Below are 19,119 nucleotides of genomic sequence, written 5' to 3' on the forward strand. Positions count from 1 at the left end.
TCAACCTAGCTGACCAGATCCATCTAGCCGTTCAGGTCATTCCTCGCATCGCCGATGGCATAGGCATTGCTTAGACGACTATGGCATAGCGTTGCTAACTCGTCGTTGGATTTTATTGCCTGCCGCTGTGAACGTTGTCTCGACAATGCCACAATTAAGAAGATCGCCAGAAGGTGGTAAGTCGAATAAAGCAGGCCATCTTTGTGCGCGACATGGAGACGAGAACCATCTACCAGGTTCCACTACTACTTCAAAAGCAGGGCTTCTGAAGCGACTACAGAAGAGCTTGCACTGGATAAGCTGGCTGTGCCCCTATCTCCTCTCATGGTATAGAAGAGATAGACTCTTTGGGATCTATGGAAGAGGACGGCCACACCTAAAGATTGAGGTCACCGAATACGCTCGTTGATTCCATTCCCTGGTATCTGCCTTATTCTGTAGGCTGCCGTTTTAGAGTCTACGCATTATATATTAGGTATTAGCAATGCCAATTTCTAAGAAATGTCTCCTAAGGCGGAGAATAAGGTCATGCCGGAAGGCTCCGAGGCGAAAATCAGCGACACGATGAGACTAGATACTGGAACTTCCGACTTCAGACCCGGTACGGAGTAGTTTAACTTACATGCTATGTATGGCAGAGCTAATTTCGTCGATCACTACGAGGTTAACCTTCACTATGCTTAGAGTCTAGATGCCGCCGGTCTGAGCTTGACATCCCTGGATAATAGAGGCGAGCGTGTTGAGACTATCGAGATTAAGACCGGGCCATCCTTCTTTGTCGGTCTACAATCTCATTCTAAGCTATTTGCAAGGTTCTTAGCCCTTTGCCTGCTTTTCTAGGCTTATCGCCGCCAGCTCTGGTTGCTTTGACACCATGGATTAGAGTACGACCCAGAGGCAGGATGGTGCCAACGAAACCGGTGACGCTATGCTTTTTCAAGAAAGATGTTATGGCGTTGAAGCTCTGGATTTTATTTGTCAAAGAGGTCCGCCAATACATGGGCGGGTATTATTCTGGATGGCTGCATTCGAGCTCTTGATTCTTCGAGCTCTTGATTTGGAGAACCAGATACTACTAAGCCCCCGGAGCCGTGGTGCTAGGATGAAACGAATTCATGACGCTAGATGTACGGAGAGCCTTAAAATTTGGATTCCCAGAATTGAGACACCTTGGGCTGCAGTTGGCGCACGCTGCGGGTTGTCTATGCAGGCCTTGCGCAGTTGGCCGTCAAACGTAGATGTGGTTGCACACGGGCAGGTTTCTTGCATCATGCAGAACTAGTGACTCCATAAAGTCGATGAGAGCCGCAAAATACCAATGGCCAGTGCCAGATTCTGACGGAACGACTTTTTTTATTATTTGCGAGCGGGAATAGACGAGAGAGATGCTCACTAGTGAGAGACTGACGATTTTGCGTCGGTGCTCGCTCCAGGAGGTCGTTTTCTGTCACGTCGCGCCAAGCAGTAAAAGCCACCAAGATGGAAAAATGTACGGGTCGTCATTTGTTCTACCCTTCTTCATATGCTTTACTTTCCGAAACGGCGCTTTTATTGATTCGCAACGTGACCGGTGTGGCCCTTTTCTCTCCTGTAACTCGCATGCTCCTCTTCATCTAGGTCTTGGTGCAGCATGCGAGAGCGAGTCGGTGCACAATAAAGCCAACAATGCTTCTCCTACAGAAAATACCCTGCTGCAAGCCTCACCGTGTTCAGTACAGTCCCGTAAACTTGCTCACGTCCCGGCCAAATGACGAGATGTAAAAAATGAGTAAGGATGTGCTTCTGCGTATGATACGACCCCGCTGGCCACCAAGGAAAAACGGCGTGAATGCTGGGTTCTTGGCTTTGAAGAGGTTTGCACCGGTGGATAGTCTGATTTATGTACTGGAGTGGTGTTTGCCCTTTCCTGTGGATATTTACCTTTCGTTCGTCAGCCTGGCCGCCTTGTGCAAGCAATACATCATCGCTAGGCTGTAGCCCTGCAAAGGAGATACTGCGAGATTGATGGTGTACAGGCGTTGTGAGTAGTCATCGGTTCAAGCCTCAACGTAGCTCTGACAAGTTATCTTTTTTGGTTGACTTAGCTTTATGATATTGTATGGACAAACTTGCTGCCAGTTACTTTGAGGAAGACAAGGACATGTTGGGACATGCTGCAGAGATGAGAGGCTGCAGACAAGGCCATTAAGCTCTATGAGTTGCTGAATCGTCTCGAATTATGGTCACGAGTAAGCGACAAGGGCGACGTTGATGCGATGCTCAACGACGTTGGCTATTCTGACGGTGTAATTCAGCTGCGTAGATGTCATGTAGGAGAAGCACGACCGGCTGAACACAAGTTGTATTGAGGCGTTCATTCTGAGTGCGTGAGAGATTATACTTGCAAGCGAGAAACGCCAAGGTCATTGAGATGTGACTATAAATCCACATGATGTCCTAATAATGTACATAATATTTCATCCATCCTGGAGATCTTTTTACACCCATACTGGCTGTGTGTGAGGTCAAGTCTTATATCAAGACGTGAGAAATACTCGCTAAGGATCCTGTTCGCTATGCTATGTAACAAGTCTCGTTTTTACGAGCCCTGGCTCTTCAAAAATCATGCTTGGGCTGCTACCCAACGAGGCAGATGAAACTTGACGTTCTCGTACACCAAAAAAGTCACCCACGTCGCTGGCATGACACGCACCACGCCTGGTACCAGGCCCCGATAAAACCCCCGGATGCCCTCCTCGCGCCATATCCGAGCCACGACGCCGCTGGCACCGCGGCCGAAGCGCTCGTCGGCCTGGTAATTTTGCAGCCGGCTGCGCACCACCTGGTACGGGTACGTGGCGGCGCCGGCGACGAGCTTGGCGCAGCTCGATATGACGACAGTGGCCTCGGGGCTCATGGGGGAGGCCACGGTGGCGAGGCCGCGGCGGCGCAGTCGGCGCCCGTAGTAGGCGCGCTTGAGCGGCTCGTAGACGGCAAACTGCACGGCGCCGTGCGAGACGCCGACCAGAGAGACGCCGAGCCCGCGGTAGAAGCCCAGGACGCCTTCGTTGCGCAGGATGGCGCGCGCGCCGGCCGTCATGGACGGGTAGGCGCCGCGGGCACCGCTGTCCGATGACAGCATCCGCGTCTTGATCACCCAGATGGGATTGGTGAGCGCCGACGTGGCCGCGCCAGCGAGGGCGCTTGCGACAAAGTAGTCGCCCGGCGAGGGGCGCGGCGCACCGCCGTTTCCGTCTCCGTCGGCCACCCCGTGGCGCTGCGCGAGGAGGCGCTCGAAGCGTAGCTTGAAGAAGAAGAAAGACGCCCAGCTGGTGGCGTTGCCGACGAGGTTCGGCGTCAAGCCCCTGTACAGCGAGGCAATTGGCCGGGGCGTCGACGTGAGCGAGCGGAGGAGGCGGACGGTCGTGGGCGGCTTCGAGAGGGGGTCGCTCACGCTGCGGTAGACTGGGAGGGTCAGCTGGCCTGTGTGTGCAATCTCATCGGGGAAGAAATGCCCATACTCTGCATGCGCGTCTTGACAATGTCCAGAGGGTGCACAACCAGTGTCGCTATGGTGCCGGCGCTGAGGCCAGCGATGGACTCGACGGCTGCGGGTTGGAGGCCCGCATGGCTAGAGTCGGACATGTACGGCCAAGCTTGTTCTCGAGTCGTTGTAGTGATATCGATGGAGAATATCTGAATTCAAGTCATGGTGAATTAAGGGCGTTGGAAACCAGCGTGACGATTGAACGGAGACGTGTTTGCGCAATGGCAAATGTCATAGATTGTGGTAATATATATTTTTTTTTGGAGCCGCCGCCTTTCTCGGAGCTTCGGCCGCGGTTGGACGCGGCTTCATTCGCACCGTTTCCAGCACGACCACGACTTGTTCTGAACGCAAGAAAATGTTTTTAGGTGACTCAAACCCAGAATCAAAATACAAGGTGAATCTCTCCTGTTCTCTGAATCACCAAGAAAGACGCAGGATCTGCATCTCAGATGCAAACTCCCGTGCTTGCTGGAAGTCGGTGTGCACGGAAGAGAACTCATAGCAGTGGCAGTTTGAGTGGCAATATTGACTGAATTTAGAAATTATAATTCCATGTTGTACAAAATTCCACAAGGTGGCAGGAGGGCGCCTTGAACTTTTACATGGCAGATATCCCTATGTTGTTGCGGAACCCTCGCAAAGATATCCCAACGCCCGAGAATGCCCAATTTTCATCGCGCCCGTGATTGTAAACCCGAGAAGCCCTTCTATAATCATTGCTTTGTCGCATCGTCGGAGGATTCCTGTTCTGAGAGGGTATAATAATGTACAAGGTGGATGCTGTTATACATCCTAGAAGCTCGGTTCTTCGTTCAGGACAGGGGCGAGATGAGACTGTCCGGCTGTTAGTCGTAGTTACAACTGAGTTCATAGTCTTTCCGAGTTTTTTCTTCCTACCGGATCAGAGAGGGCTTGGGGTCGCTGCGGGTGTAGCCTGAAATGGTCAGTTGAGCGTTCGTCGTGTTCCGAAAGTCGATCGTACCCAGGTAGAGAATCAGGGGGAGATAGCCACTACAAAACCGGTTAGCAACGAAAAAATATCAAACAGAAATATGCGTAAGCGAGCGGAACGTACTAGTGAACAGCGACGCGGGAAATATCAATGAGCTTGCCAATGCGCTCCTGTTCGAGGTGGAAAAGGGTCAGTCAATCAGCAGCTGGCAGCGGCGCATCCATCGCAGTGGTAACAAACCTTGGACTCTTCGGATAGAGCAAACATCTCGGCGGCTGTGAATTGATGTCGAAAAGGACGAATGTATGATTTGTTTAGGGGTGAATCGGCGAGGAGCTGAAGAAGCGTCTAATCGTGGATGATGGAGCGCTGGAAATTTTGGCGCAGAGTGACGGCTCTACTTTTTTTGGCCGGATCAACCCCGGCTGAATCCGGTGATCTTCTGAAGAGCCTCAACCTCCCAAAATTGTCTATGACAACGTAGACTACAAGCCCAGCTATATTTCGGCAGAAACCCATCCTTCGACATAGATCTTGACTTGGCCGAACGATTTCACCCAGTTTTTAAAAGGAGAGCTCCCCTTAAGGAGAGATTGCCCTGTCTCTCAAGCGCAATTCAGGATGGCGCAAAACAGACATTGGTACGCCTCCCCATCAACGTCCCTCACCTTCTCTGCAACCCCCCAGCTAACAACCCCTCTTCCGTTCCAGGGAGCAAGACAAGGATGCCACCATCTACATGGGCAACATTGACGAGCGTGCGACGCCCGCCATGATGTACGAGATCATGCTGCAGATGGGCCCCATCCACAACATCCACATGCCGCGCGACCGCGTCACGCAATCCCACCAGGGCTTCGGCTTCGTCGAGTTCCGCACGCCCGCCGACGCCGAGTACGCCGCCAGCGTCGTCAACGGCGTCAAGCTCTTTGGCAAGTCGCTGCGCGTCAACAAGGCGTCGGCCGACCGCCAGCGCGCCACCGACATTGGCGCCGAGCTCTTTGTCGGCAACCTTGACCCGTCGGCCGATGAGAAGCTCCTCTACGACACCTTTTCGCGCTTCGGCCCGCTGCTGTCCCTGCCCAAGGTGGCGCGCGACGACGCCGGCGTCTCCAAGGGCTTCGGCTTTGTCAGCTTTGGCGACTTTGAGAGCGCCGACGCCGCCGTCGAGCACCTCAGCGGCCAGTACCTCCTCAGCAACCAGGTCACGGTGCAGTACGCCTTCAAAAAGGACGGCAAGGGCGATAGGCACGGCGACCAGGCCGAGCGCGAGCTCGCCAAGCAGGCCAAGAAGCGCAACGTCGTCCCCGAGGCGCAGCCGCTGCCCCCGGCCTTTCTCAACGGCGGGGGGCCGCCCGTGTCAGCGGTGCCGCCGCCAGCAGGAGCAACAGTGGCTGCGCCGCCAGCTGGCTTTGCCGCGGTGCCGCCGAGCATGCCGCCGGGAATGCACATGGGCGGTGCGCCGCCGCCTCACATGGGCGCTCCTCCAGGCTTCGCGCCGCCGCCGCCTCACCAGCGCGGTCCATCACCCTACAATGCGTCTGCCGGCCAGGGGCCACTACCCGGTCCTGCCGGCGGTGCCGGCCGCGCCGGCCTTCCTTCCGCAGGTATGCCTCTGCCGCCGGCGCCCTCGGGGCTGCCTGCGCGTCCGCCGCAGAGCCAAGGCGGTTACACCAACCCGGCCGACTACCACCCCAACGGCAGCAGCTACCGCGGCGGCAGCGGCGGCAGTGCCTCGCCCGCGCCGCCTCCCGGATTTCCGCAGCAGCAGCAGCAGCAGCCGCCTCCTGGATTTGGTGCGCCAGGTGGCGGCGCGCCTGCACCTCCCCCGGGCTTCATGCCGCCGCCGGGCTTCCCGCAGCAGCCTCCTCCGGGCTACCCCCGCCGATAGAGCAGACGGGATCTGTTCTGCAACCCGTCACCATAGTACCAAACAAAAGGAATGCAAGCATTACGGCGTGCTATTTTTCGGATCATCAGGCAGGAACAAGACCTGCGCTTTATGCATAAAATTACAGGGAGGGCGTTTTACGGCTGATTTCAGAAAATTGTAATAGTGATACCAAGATTTTAGTACCGCCATGCATATTATTGTAACATTGAAGGTCAATATATTCGTGGTATATAAATTTTATCTTCGAGCCATCATCGTCGTGCTATACAACTCTTTACGCCTATTCACCGTCCAAGACTCTTCTCCTGTAATTCCATGAAACTAACACCTTAAAACTCCAAACAAAAGTTTTGGTTTATCCGCTCCTCCACGACAAGAAAAAAGTATGGAAATAGTACAGTTATGCCAAAGCAACATATGACGAGACGTCGTCTCTTTCCGTTCCTCTCCCCCCTTCAACTCCGCTTGAATGCATCTCTCGCCTCCCTCGTCGCCTTTTCCCACTCCAGTCTCGACTCCTCCCTCTGACCTTGCACGTCGTACGAGTGCGCCAGCATGCCGTCGGCGACGCTCTGCCAGAGGACGTTGCCGCTGCGCTGGGCCTGCTTAGCCGCCGCGCGAGCGCTCTTGAGCGCCTGGTCGCCGATGACGTTTTCAAAGAAGCGGCTGCGCATGATGCAGAGCGTCACGGCGGCACCGACAATGTTGCCTGTGCCCTTGGAGCCGCCCATGGCCGCCTGGATATGCTGCTTCTGCTGGTTCAGTTGCTGCGGCGGGTCCGTGACCAGAGCGGCCATGACGTTGTGCCACGCCGTGCAAAGGTCGACGTTCCAGTGACCGCTGTACAGGGGCTGCAGCTGCTCGATGAGGTCGATGGTCTCCGAATCGTTGCGGCAGGAGTCGTGCTGCATGATCCAGAGCCTGTTGAGCCCAGCCAGCATCGCCACTTCCTGCTCGCCAACCTTGAGCCCGTGGCTTTTACAGAGTGGCTCGGTAAACCTGTCGCCTTGAAAAATCTCAAGGGCGGTTTGTAACTCGCCTAGTCCCTGGTGGTAGACGCCCGATAGGTAGAGCGCAAGTAGCTTCAGGGTTGGTTGCGACTCATCTGATAGCAAACCTTCTAACCTATCCATATGTTTTTTGACAGTGGTCCATTGGCAATGACTGGCTTCGAGTAGTCCAAGCATGACTGCTATGTATGCCTGGCCTTCGGTTCGCCACTGGCGTTGCTTGATCGCAGTGTGAAGGGACACTGGCGGTCCGTACGGGATGCCCAGTGTAAACTCGTCCCACGTCTCCAAGATTTTAGATCCCTCGCGCCAGAAATCTGTGGATTTAGATGACTGCTTGTGCAACGAAGAAAGCCCGCTGAACATGAATCTGTAATAGTGTTAGTACCAAGTAAGAAGCACGATGTCCAACAGAGCTACTTACATGAGAGATCGTAGCTCAATTTTGGTCATGAAAGTTATGACCAAGTTGTCCGATTCTGAGGTGCCGTCGCCGGGATCAACAATGGAAGCCGTATCTTGGCCAACTAAGTTAGAACTGGCAGCCTGCTTTTTTATAGGCACCATAAAATCCGCTTTGACATTATTCCAATCCTCGCAGTCATCAATCTTCTTCTGCAGGTCTCGCAGCTTGGCAGACGTCGCATCGGGATTCTGGTGGTGTAAGCTGGCGGCAAAATCCAGGAGAAGGACCAAAGTGTCCAGCTGCGTAATGCGGATCGTGGGGTCGAACTGAAACTTGGCAGCCTGCGCAATGCAGCTTTGCACCTTATCTATGCTACCTTCCTTGGCAGTCTTGAGCAGCGCCAGGCCTTCGAGGACAGATGCGAAAATGCTGAGAGCATTATCCCCACGCGTCGACGCCACGTTCTGGATAGCGCGAATGTTTTCAAGGGCAGATGTATCCGAAGCGTTGCCCATTTCCATGTAAAAAGTGGCCTTAAGCAGGCGGAAAGCGTAATACCAGGGCACGTGTTTGAAGGCCTCGCAGTTGGAAATGTGGCCATCGACAGCCTTGAGCGCAGCTTTGTGGTTCCTCTGGAAAAGAAGCTTCAGCATTGAGTATTGCATGCAGTATTTCAAATCCATCATGCGGTGCTTGTCACACAGCGCGATACCCTTGGTCAGAGCAGTCTCAGCCTCCATGATGTTTTCCGTTTCTTCGTGCAGCACTGTGGCATAGCGCAGGCGGGTTCGCGCTTCTTCTCTCGGTGCCAGGCGCGCGCTCTGGAGCATGCCTTCGAAGCAAGAAAGGCCAGTAGAGATGAGTCTTTGGTATTCTGTCACGTCGTCGGGGTCCAGAAACATGGCCACGTCGTGCGCCTGCGCTCTCGCCTTGCCAATGCACTCCTCTGCGACTGCTGCCATTATAGGGCCTGTATTGATCGGTCGTTGCTTGTATTGTGGCGCAGGCGAGCGCTTTGTGATGCTAGGCGAACTCGCCACCGAGGGCGACTTTGGTGGTGGTGGTTTCGGGCTCGATTTGAGCCAGGGCTTTGGCGGCTCTACCTTTGTTTCTTTACGGGGTTTCGGCTTCAGCAAGTCTGGTCTTGCTTCTTGCTTTGGGTCTGATTTCGGTTGCAGGATGGGCTCTTCCTTCAACCTCGATATGGGCTCTTGGATAGGCTCCTGTTTAGGCTCTACTTTGGGGGACGGTGCGTTCGGCATTGCTGTATCTTTTTCTTCTAGCTCCGGCTCACGCTTCAATGGGAGCGGATCAAGAAGCGGTTTCGGGAAGCTCAATGTCAGATCGCGAGGGTCAATGCTCTGGAATTCCATTGCCGGCATTGGCGGCGGAGGTGGAATGTTTTGGATATCCTGCAGGTTGACAAAGTGGAAATGTTCGTTTTGCGACTGTTGTTCGATTTGCAGCTCGTCCTGTGTCGAATCTTGAGTGACGCTGGCTATGGTCTCGAAATTATTCGGCTCGTCAGGATTCGACAGAGGTTCGGGCTCGGGCTCTGGCTCAGGTTCAGAGACTGCTTCGGGCTTTGACGCGGGCTCTGCTTCGGGCTCGAGGGGCGTGAATATTTGTTGCGGTTGTACATGCAACGGGTGTTGTGATTGCGTTTGCTGCGGCAGTTGCAGTTGCACTTGCGGCTGTGGAGTCGTCGGCGTTTGCGGTGTCAACGACTGACGCCGCGTCTGCATCTGTGGCTGGCTCGTTATGTGTGGCGATTGCTGTAACTGCGGTGACTGGACCATTTGCGGCGACTGCGTATGCGGAGATTGCAAATGCTGGTGAAATGCCTGTTGCGGCTGCGGTTGGTGGTACTGTTGCGGCTGCTGCTGCTGCTGCTGCTGCTGCTGCTGCTGCTGCTGCTGCATCTGAGTCTGGCCGTGTGCTGGATGGACGACATGGTGAGTTTGGGGCGTCGGTAGCACTGGTCGAGGTGTCATTTGTCGCGGCTGCGGCGATGGCTGCGGGATGGGAGACTGAGAGATTCGTCGCTGATATTCCTGAATATGTTGCGCGGGTATCGACGGCTGTCGTGGACGAGGAGAAGGGCGCGACTGGTTGTGTATTTGCGGCGAGGCGATGGAAGCGTTGTAGAGCTGGGGTGATTGTTGCTGGGTATGCTGCATCTGCTGCAGCTGCTGTAGATGTTGCTGCTGCGATCGCTGCTGCTGCATCACGGTGGCTTGCATCTGCGTCGGCATCATGGCATGTTGTATGGACGGCGATTGAGATTGGCGCCAGACATCGTTGGACTGCGCAAACTGTCGACCATCGGACTGCTGCTGCTGCTGCTGGAAGTTGCCGTGGTATACACCGCTGCCTATCGAGGCGCCTGCACCGGCACCAAACTGCTGCATCTGCGCGCCATGCTGTTGCTGTGGATGTTGCCGCTGATGTTGCTGCTGGCGTTGGTAGTGCTGCTGTTGCTGAAACTGATGATGATTCTGCTGCGGTTGGTGCTGAGGCTGGCCGTACTGCCCCTGCTGGGGCTGGTAGTATTGGGTCTGGCCCATGCTGTTGGCGTACAGGCTGTTAGCATTGTGATGCGACCCGTTTTGCTGGGCAAACTGATGCTGCGGCGGCTGCGGCTGCGGCTGCGGCTGCTGCATCTGGTGATGTTGGCCGTGGTGATGCTGCGGCTGCTGATATGCATACCCAGCTTGCTGGCTGGCCGCGCCACCACCTCCGCCGGAATACAGGTCCCCTTGGCCAGGATAGCCCTGGCCGGGCGGGAGCGCGCCTTGGTATGTCATGATGGTCGCACCATGAGCCGACACGAGTCAATTCGTCGGGCGACCGCGTCGGGCGACCGCGTCGGACTAACTGTTGCGCTCTCTCTCTCGCGTCGCTTCAGACCCCTAGCTGCATCGCTTGTCGATCGCGGCACAAGGAAGGGGGGGGGGCGGCGGCGACGACGCTCGACTGACGGATAGACGGGGGTGTGTGGAGGGCTCTGGTCCGAGGATTTTACGCGTCGGTTATCGCGGGGAGGAGGGGGAGGCAGCGAAGAAAAGATTGAGGCCGGTTGGCTGGCTTCGTCTCTGAATCTCGGTCGCGCCGCACCCCTTTTTTCTTGTTTCGCGACTTCGGGTCTTTGTCGTTGGATTTCTGGCTGATGGGATTGGGCGCAAGAATGAGGTTCGCCTACCGGCCTAGGGGTTGGAGCGGAAAAGGAATGGGGTGGCGCTGGTCGATGGTTCCTCGGGCAGTGTCACTGTCAAGCAGCAAGGGGATGCTGGGTGGTGGTCGAGTCGCGGAATTCGACGCGGCGATGGATATAGATAATGTCGTCGCCGGCACGCCCAGGTTCTCTACTAGCAGGTAAGCATCAGCGTTGTGGAATATTATTCTATATTTTATTCTTGGACTGCTTGTCATACATTTTGTCCATGTACCACGCGCAGGTCTATTCCCGTGCTTTGGGCGCCCGCGTGACAAGTCTGCACCGACAAGTCGCCGTGTCACACATTTCAATACGCCACATATACATGTTACCTCGAGCCACTAAAACCTTCAGAGATGCGCGACTCCTGCCCAGGCCGTGCTAATCAATAACTATTAGAACGAGTCAAGGCCCAGGACAGAGTTTCAGACTGCCCACTCCAAGCGATTAGTCTTGCAGTGGCCAAGTTTCACCATTGACCATGGATCATAGTGCCTTCTTTGTTCTTTTCGGCGTGTGAGCTTTTCGAGGTGCGAGCATTGTGAAATCAAAGTCGGTATTAATAAAAAACTACTTCATAACAAATCATACCTGCCCATACTCCGGAACTATAGTTACAAGAGTCATAAAATGCATTTTAAATACAAGCTTCAATCCTCATGCTTTTGTTTCTTTTGAAATGGTGCGTCGTTCATGGCAGCTTTCTTCTTTATATGTGCCGCAACTCCGGGATGATGCAGGTCGTGTCCAACATGGCGAGAAATGGAAAAGAAAATAATAATATGAACAGTTGTAATCCCCGGCCCATTTGGCTCATATTAGCCAATACAGTGCCATTCGGCAAACACACACCAGCGGGCGGTTCGGTCCGCCAGCACGAGACCTCTCCAGATACCCGTCTCAGAGCACTTGATGATCGTCTCCCATGTGGCGCCGTCGCTCATCTCGTCGTCGTCGCGTCCGGTGACTGTGATACCCTTGCGATCCTCTTTCCTCATCAGGCGAAGAATCTTCCCCCCGGGCGTCTGGATAGCCAGCTTCGCTGGCTTGTGGCCGGCCACTGTCCCGCTTGCGGAGCTCGGGTTTGAGCCACTGACGCTCGAGGCAACCATGCTCATAGCTGAGCTTGGGCGTGCAAAGGGATTCGGGCTTGTCCGGCCAGGGTTCGATGACGGCGTCAGGCTTGATTGTAATACGCCAGCTGAAAGGCATGGGTGCTGGCGGATGGCAAATACAAATGTGTTGTTGAGAGCTAAGCGCTGGCACTGTGGCTGCACAATGTAAATGTCATTGCGCTGCGCGTGTGGCGTCGGGTGCCGCGTCACAAACTGATAAGGAGGATTTTCTCCCGTGTGGATAATGGGCAGCGCAAGAGCCAGGGGGTGCGGCACATCTTTGATGCTGTGCATCAAGCCTCTTGTACCTGCGTATATCTTGAGCACTCCCTGACCCTCGTCGCCAGGCAGCAGTGCCTTGACTGTGTACCTTTTGACGCCACCGTACCACTCTGCCTGCGCCAGGGCTTTCGTTTTGACTACCTCGCCACTCTCAAACACATCTCCATCGTGGTCTCGAGAGTAAGCGCGAGTCTCGACTTCAGCTACCACCTCAATATCTGCGGGAACGTTCATCTTGAGATGAACCATCTCCAAATCTTCGATTCTCGTTGAGGAAGTATTATAGTCCACCATTTCAACTGAGTCTTTGAAAAAAGTAGGGCAGACGCAGGGTAAGTTGAGTAGAATTTCGTGTGCCACCGCCGGCACAATGTGCTGCTGTCCATGGTGCTCTGGTACATGCGTCCAGCAGAGTTCAGACGGTCTGGTGAGAAACCACCAAGGTTCCGCCACAGTGCTATTGACTGTCGAGTATAGGCTGCGCTTCGGGTTTGATGGGCTGGCCAGGCAGCAGTCCATCATGCGCCACTCATTATCCACCAACACGGCGTTCCACCAGTGATTTGGCCGCGGCATGATGTTGCCGTCTACTATCTCACCAGGGGCCTTGAGGTATCCTCGTACGACTTCACACGTAATGCCAACAGCCAGGCACATTTCCATGACGAGCACTGCATACTCCTCTGCACACCCGCGTTTGGATTGAATTACCTCACGGGTGTTAATCTCGCCTTCGAAGTCTTCTTCCCAGACAATCTTCTCGCTAACCCATGTGAAAATAGCTCGTAGGCGTTGTACATCGCTGCGGTAGGGTCTACAAACGTATGTAGTTGCCAGCGAGATGGCTGTTGTCGCGGGGGAAGCTTCATTGATGAATCGAGAGTTCTTGTCCACTTGTGTAAGGTTAATCGACTGGTAGTTGAGTGAGTCCAAAACGGGGTTTCCATCTGCTGCTTCGTCGCCCTCAATGCTTTCGTAGAGCTCGTCCACCGGGTTCAAGGTTGGGTGATCTTGACCTTGACAACGGTCTCTCCGTTCCGCCCTCTCGATGTTACTTAGCGAATTGGATCTGTTAATGTCACGACGCACTTGGACCCAATCAATGGAGCCCGTGCCCGTTTCCCGTGGCGAGTCCATGTTCGAACGCAAGGCCGTCATACGGGCAGACCCCGTGGCTCCGCCGCCATAAGCTCGGTTGAAAGGTGAAGGATTACGCGGATCATATCCTAATCCACCGGCGAGATTCCCACGATTATTTGCGACGCCCGTTTTGGCGGATTCAAAGATCTTTTTGAAAATGTTGCGTTTGGGGGCTTTAGGCTGTACCAGTCCGCCCAATCCTGCAGCCGGATCCTCGTATACAGCTTGTGACATTATTCTAGCGGCGCCACCAGCATTCGTAGCATGGCTGCTATGATAGGATACGCCCGTAAATGGTGAGTCTGGTCTTTCAAGGTCGGCTGTCTCCCGCATGGTCACGGCGCTGTGAGCTCGGTTATGGTGGTTTCTAGCCATGCTTCCAGCGCTTGTTGAGCTAAAGCCACTTGCCGACGTGCCACTCCACAGCGTTCGACTACTACTCTGGGTAGCATAGCTGGTGTTGCTTTGGTTGCCGGACGACGAATTCGTCGTATTTGTTTTTGTCGTATATGTGCGCCCGATGGCGTCCTTCTCTCTAATGTCGTACGCCGATTTCTGCGATTTCAGTGCCCTTTCATGCACAGCGCGGTCTCCGGCCGAAGAGCTAGGCCGCGTGTAGTGTTGATTCTTGGGAGGTGGTGGAGGCGGTCCGTCAGTGTCTACAACGGGCACACTGCTGCTGTGCTTATGCATCTTTTGGAAACGCTTCTCCATTCTTTCCACGTAATTGCTCAATTGTGGCAGCTCTTGTGTTTCTCCTTTCCGGCTGCGCTTATGTCCCTCCAGCTGAGAGGATTCACCACTCCATGTCTCGTAGCCTTCGTCAGACTGAGCAATGCCCATTGAAGTCCGTGGTCTGCCGAACTCAGGCTCGTATGCACGCGGCACACGAGTCTCTAGGCCGAAAGACTCCGGTGCCCAGGGATCAATCTCCGCTTCTGGAGACTCCCCTGATCGACTTCCCAGCCCTTCTAGCTCATCGAGCTGTTCCATCACGCCATCCATGGCTTCACGGAGTGGTGAAGGTGTCATTGCGTTGCTACCGCCAGGCGAATGCTCCATGTATGAGCCAGCTCTTCGCGGAGTGGCATACTGGTCAGCGTGGCCACCATGTCGATGATTGTCATAGGACGCATTTGATGTGTGTCTCTGGAAATCCTCCGGCTCATGATAGGAAAGCTGTGATGCATGGCGTGACACTTGAGAAGTCTGTGAGTGATAGGAGACCGCCGAACCATGTCTGGACAGGGCAAGTGGAGGCTCGACGTCGACCGAACCAGCTCTCACGACGTGCTTATGCGGTGGCGGAGGGGGAGGAGCTGATTGTTGGTGGGCGAGTTCGTTTTCTCTGGGAGGCTCTGGTCGTCGGAATGAAGGGGCGGGCGATACAGCTCTGGGGTCGTAGGGTCTTATGCGCGGCGGTGAGGGAGTATGCTCCGGCCTCGTACTTGTGGCGCCAGTTTTGGTTCTAGCGACAGCCGCCGAAGAGACAGGAGTCTTGACGGGTGACACCGGCTTTTTGGCAGGCTCTTCCCGAAATGTAATGGGTGTCTTTGCACTTGTGTAATGAGGAGCTTTGGCGTAAGCCTCAAACGGGCGTCGGAATGGTTTCGATCTCGAAGGGCTCGGCGCGATACTGGGTGGTACAGGGCTGACGGAGCGATTCGCGGATGGCCGAAATTCTTCTGGAAGGACTTTGACAAAGTTGGAGGGAAAGGAGCCGACCGTCCGGCGGTCACGATATAGTCGTCCAACCCACCACGAGCCATCTCCGGCGTTGAGGCATTCGATCAAATCACCTTCGATGAAGCCAAGATCGCGTTTTCCCTGGAGAATTGTCAGCATTCTAGGTGCAGCCGGTCTTGAAGAGATACCGACCTCTCCTCCCCAAGAGTAAACAGCTCTACACCAGCAAGGAAATTGCGTGGGCAGCGGCGGTGGTGCTGGCACCATGGTAACGATGGTGTAGAATGCTCTTGTATGAATATTGGTGAATATAATTCTTTTCTGCGATGGACGACCCGGTGAGGTTGAGCAAGCGGGAGTAAACGCTGCTGTGTGACGCTTCGTTTGCAGCTACAGCGGCTGTGATATTGGGCAGCTGTCGAGGCGCGTTTGTACGTGGTGGGTGTGTACAAGCTCAACCGAACATGTTGATGGAGAAAGTCGTGCGCAGCAAGTAATCGGGGCAAAAAAGCAAGCAAGCGATCAGGGACAGAAGCAAGTGGCTGTCTCTGGTAAGGAGAAGCTCATTTACGCCGGGATGCAGACGTCGTTGGGCGCGGGTGATTGGCTGACCAAACGAACCAACGGCGTAAATCAGGCGCTGACAGTTGATTCAGAGTGCCAAACAACAGAGGGGCAACGAGAGGCGTTGCCAGGGCGACGCAAGCCTTCAGCGGCTAACAAAGAGACCGGTCCACTGTAAGCCCGCTAACAAGCCCCTAAAGCATCCCCAGAAACGGCGGCGCAGCAGCGTATTGTGCCTTGATCGGTATGACGAAGGTGCTAATCGATCACCGATATAACGGCAGGTAAATAGGTAGGTAGGTACCTATCTTGCTGCAGCACCTGCTGGGCGCTAAGCTGCCTTGTCTGGCGTCACCCAGCTGACCATTTTCACACACCATTGCATACCAGTGCGGTTGTCACCATAAGTTACCCAGCGGCCCTAACGATGCGCAGACCCAATATGACATGCCCAGTGCCTTTTTTCATCTAATGTTTAAATACATCTCCTCAACCATAATTTTCGACCCATGATTACAGAAAGGAAGAGAAAGTTGCCCTCACTCTGGCCAGGTCGTTTCCCTTCCAAATTGAACCCCGCTGACGGACGTCACAGCTGTCCCAAAGCGGAAAATTGTCAACAAAGGCCCAAGCTCTAGAGAGGTACCCTTGCACCCTGTCCCAGACAACCATCATTTGCGCATACAGGTTGATAACCATTGCGGCGCCCTGCCAAGGGTGGAAAACCAGCCCTCTCTTCTCTTTTCCCTCCATCGACAACCACTCCCTCTCGACTCGACGGTTGCTGCGCGCGCAACAATTCCGGCCGCTCTCCTCCCGATTTTTGCCGCCAAGCTGAATAACCGTCGAGCGCCTCACCACAGCCTTTGCCGTCTGCCGCCCGAGGCTGTTTGAACCAGGTTGAGCGTTGCACAGACATCACAGCACAAATGGCCGACGAGGGACTTGCAGAGCACTACCAAGTGTTGGAGGAGCTGGGTCGTAAGTCTACTCATGGCAGCAAAGCACGCGAGCGGTACTAATAAAATCTTGATAGGGGGAAGCTTTGGTGTCGTTTACAAAGGCATCGAGAAAGCAACAGGCGAAACTGTTGCCATCAAGCATGCAAGTCAATCCACCGAATTACTCGCCGCAGCCGCCTTCAAACTAACCATGACGCTTAGATTGACCTCGAGTCCAACGATGATGATATCCAAGACATCCAAGCTGAGATCGCTGTGCTGAGCACATGCGCCAGTGCCTATGTTACGCAATACAAGGGTTGCTTTCTGCGAGGGCACAAATTGTGGATTGTCATGGAATATCTTGGTGGCGGATCTTGCTTGGACTTGGTGAGCATGCCAAGGCTACACACAGCATGGCACTCGGCTAACATTGTGATGTAGCTCAAACCTGCCAATTTCAGCGAAACACACATTGCCATCATCTGTCGAGAGCTGCTACTAGGGATTCGGTATCTGCACGATGAGGGAAAGATTCATAGAGATATCAAGGCAGCCAACGTCCTTCTCTCTGAGAGCGGCAAGGTCAAGCTGGCCGATTTTGGTGTTGCCGCGCAACTCACCAATATCAAGTCACAACGCAACACCTTCGTCGGCACGCCGTTCTGGATGGCGCCAGAGGTTATTCAACAAGATGGTTACAGCTTTAAGGCAGACATTTGGTCTCTTGGCATCACAGCGATGGAGATGGCCAACGGCGAGCCCCCATTGTGCCACATTCACCCCATGAAGGTTCTCTTTCACATCCCCAAGAATGCGCCTCCCAAGCTTGAGGGAAACTTTAGCAGGGACTTCAAAGACTTCGTCGCCCAGTGCCTGACCAAGGACTACGATCGCCGACCCACAGCCCGGGAACTCCTCCGTCACCGATTCATCAGGGCGGCAGGCAAAATTGAGGCCCTCCAAGAATTAGTTGCCGCGCGCCAAATGTGGGACGCCAATCAAAACCGCCAAAAGCACCCGATTTACTATCAGGAGACGTTACAGACAATGTCGCCCAAGTGCGGAGATCAAGAGTGGACCTTTGACACAGTCAAGTCCATTGCCATGGTTCCTCCCAAGAGACAGACCATCAAGATCAGGCGACCGTCTGCCATGCTCGGCGCTGAAGAGGGTTTTCGCAAGTTGGATCTCAACGATGGGCCTCTTGGGCCTTCTTCACCAGCGAATGGCACCGTCAGAAAGGCGACTGCTCGACGAACACCATCTTTGGCACAAGTCTCGGCAATGCACTCTGGTGGCTCTGTGAAGACCAGCTTGCCTCCCAAGAAGCCTCTCCAACCAGACATGTCATTTGGGAACTCTGGTTCAACTATGAGACTGTTCCGACGCGTTCCCTCAGACAGCTCCACTGGAGGCCAGCTTGGTCGCCCTGCCAGCCCGGACGATGTTTTCTGCGATGAAAACCAATCACCATCGGCCGCTGCGCCTGTTGTGCCGTTTGGCAAGGAGGCCGTTATTGGTCGTCGACTATATACCAAGGCCATCGAGCCCACCATGGCTGAACTCCACGCTCAAACGTCTGCTATGCAGAAGCGGGAGGCTCTTGGCAAGGTCTCAGATGCCCTTGCGGCGCTCGACGCGATCGACCCCGAGGGTTCCTACCATCTCATGGCAAATCTCATCACCTCCATGGTCAAGGACAATAAGCTTGACGCGGCCTTCCTGCGACAGGCCAACGTCAAGGTGGTTCCGGACGATGGTACCCCGCAAGGTACTGTTGTGATTAAGAATAGCACACCAGTCAGCAACGGCACCGCCAACATAGCTTGCAGTCCCACCAAGCTTATACTCAGCTCCAATAACCCGCATCTCAAGAGCCATCGACGCCGCCAAGGCGACTCTCCCACTCCTTCCAAAATCAATGAAAAGAGCTTCGAAAGAGAGAGATCTATGGTTGAGGAGCAGTATCCTGGAGGCGAGGCGCGTCCAGGTATGGAGCACTGTAAGCAGCTGGCTGATGTTTTGTACAATCGCTGGTCTGATGGTCTCCGAATCCGATGGCCTCAGGTCTAAGAGCGGGTCACGACTCGTCGACACGGAAAACCGAAAACAACGAAGACCCCCCAAAAGAAAAGCAAATTCGAAGACTACTATCCTGCTTTACTAGCGATGTACTAACACAACACTCCGCGGCATCCTTCCTCTCAATGGAGGAGGATATATAGGGGAAAAGCGATGATCTTGGTTGTTATTTTTTTTTAAAAAAAAAAAAGGAAAAAAATCGTCATCAAGCTTCTCGTGAATTTTCCTTTCCTTTCTTCTTTTTCACTTACTTTTTCTCTTCTTACTTTATTTCGACTTGGTCTTCATTGAGGGGTGT

At 54.3% G+C, this 19,119-nt stretch overlaps 6 protein-coding genes across 6 annotated transcripts; 2 read left to right on the forward strand and 4 right to left on the reverse strand.

Moving 5' to 3' along the window:
* Positions 1-2,602: 2,602 nt before the first annotated feature.
* BBA_04868 (FAD carrier protein FLX1) lies at positions 2,603-3,624 on the reverse strand (the record flags this gene model as incomplete). Its single annotated transcript, XM_008599965.1, has 2 exons — positions 2,603-3,444; positions 3,501-3,624. 2 exons carry the CDS (start codon positions 3,622-3,624, stop codon positions 2,603-2,605), a joined length of 966 nt encoding a protein of 321 aa, XP_008598187.1.
* A 798-nt stretch (positions 3,625-4,422) lies between these two features.
* BBA_04869 (Mitochondrial outer membrane translocase complex, subunit Tom7) lies at positions 4,423-4,748 on the reverse strand (the record flags this gene model as incomplete). Its single annotated transcript, XM_008599966.1, has 3 exons — positions 4,423-4,540; positions 4,605-4,651; positions 4,722-4,748. The coding sequence occupies 3 exons, from the start codon at positions 4,746-4,748 to the stop codon at positions 4,423-4,425; spliced, it is 192 nt and encodes a 63-aa protein (XP_008598188.1).
* Positions 4,749-5,102: 354 nt separating this feature from the next.
* BBA_04870 (RNA recognition domain-containing protein) lies at positions 5,103-6,372 on the forward strand (the record flags this gene model as incomplete). Its single annotated transcript, XM_008599967.1, has 2 exons — positions 5,103-5,122; positions 5,193-6,372. 2 exons carry the CDS (start codon positions 5,103-5,105, stop codon positions 6,370-6,372), a joined length of 1,200 nt encoding a protein of 399 aa, XP_008598189.1.
* Positions 6,373-6,830: 458 nt separating this feature from the next.
* On the reverse strand, positions 6,831-10,598 carry BBA_04871 (cohesin loading factor; the record flags this gene model as incomplete). The annotated part of the gene is made up of 2 exons (XM_008599968.1): positions 6,831-7,755; positions 7,810-10,598. The coding sequence occupies 2 exons, from the start codon at positions 10,596-10,598 to the stop codon at positions 6,831-6,833; spliced, it is 3,714 nt and encodes a 1,237-aa protein (XP_008598190.1).
* A 1,228-nt stretch (positions 10,599-11,826) lies between these two features.
* Positions 11,827-15,390, reverse strand: BBA_04872 (variant SH3 domain-containing protein; the record flags this gene model as incomplete). The annotated part of the gene is made up of 1 exon (XM_008599969.1): positions 11,827-15,390. One exon carries the CDS (start codon positions 15,388-15,390, stop codon positions 11,827-11,829), a length of 3,564 nt encoding a protein of 1,187 aa, XP_008598191.1.
* Positions 15,391-16,724: 1,334 nt separating this feature from the next.
* BBA_04873 (putative germinal center kinases group protein) lies at positions 16,725-18,812 on the forward strand (the record flags this gene model as incomplete). Its single annotated transcript, XM_008599970.1, has 4 exons — positions 16,725-16,776; positions 16,832-16,884; positions 16,959-17,126; positions 17,181-18,812. 4 exons carry the CDS (start codon positions 16,725-16,727, stop codon positions 18,810-18,812), a joined length of 1,905 nt encoding a protein of 634 aa, XP_008598192.1.
* Positions 18,813-19,119: the final 307 nt, after the last annotated feature.

Source organism: Beauveria bassiana, assembly GCF_000280675.1.
Source record: "Beauveria bassiana ARSEF 2860 unplaced genomic scaffold BBA_S00011, whole genome shotgun sequence".
NCBI classification, from domain to species: Eukaryota; Fungi; Ascomycota; class Sordariomycetes; order Hypocreales; family Cordycipitaceae; genus Beauveria; species Beauveria bassiana.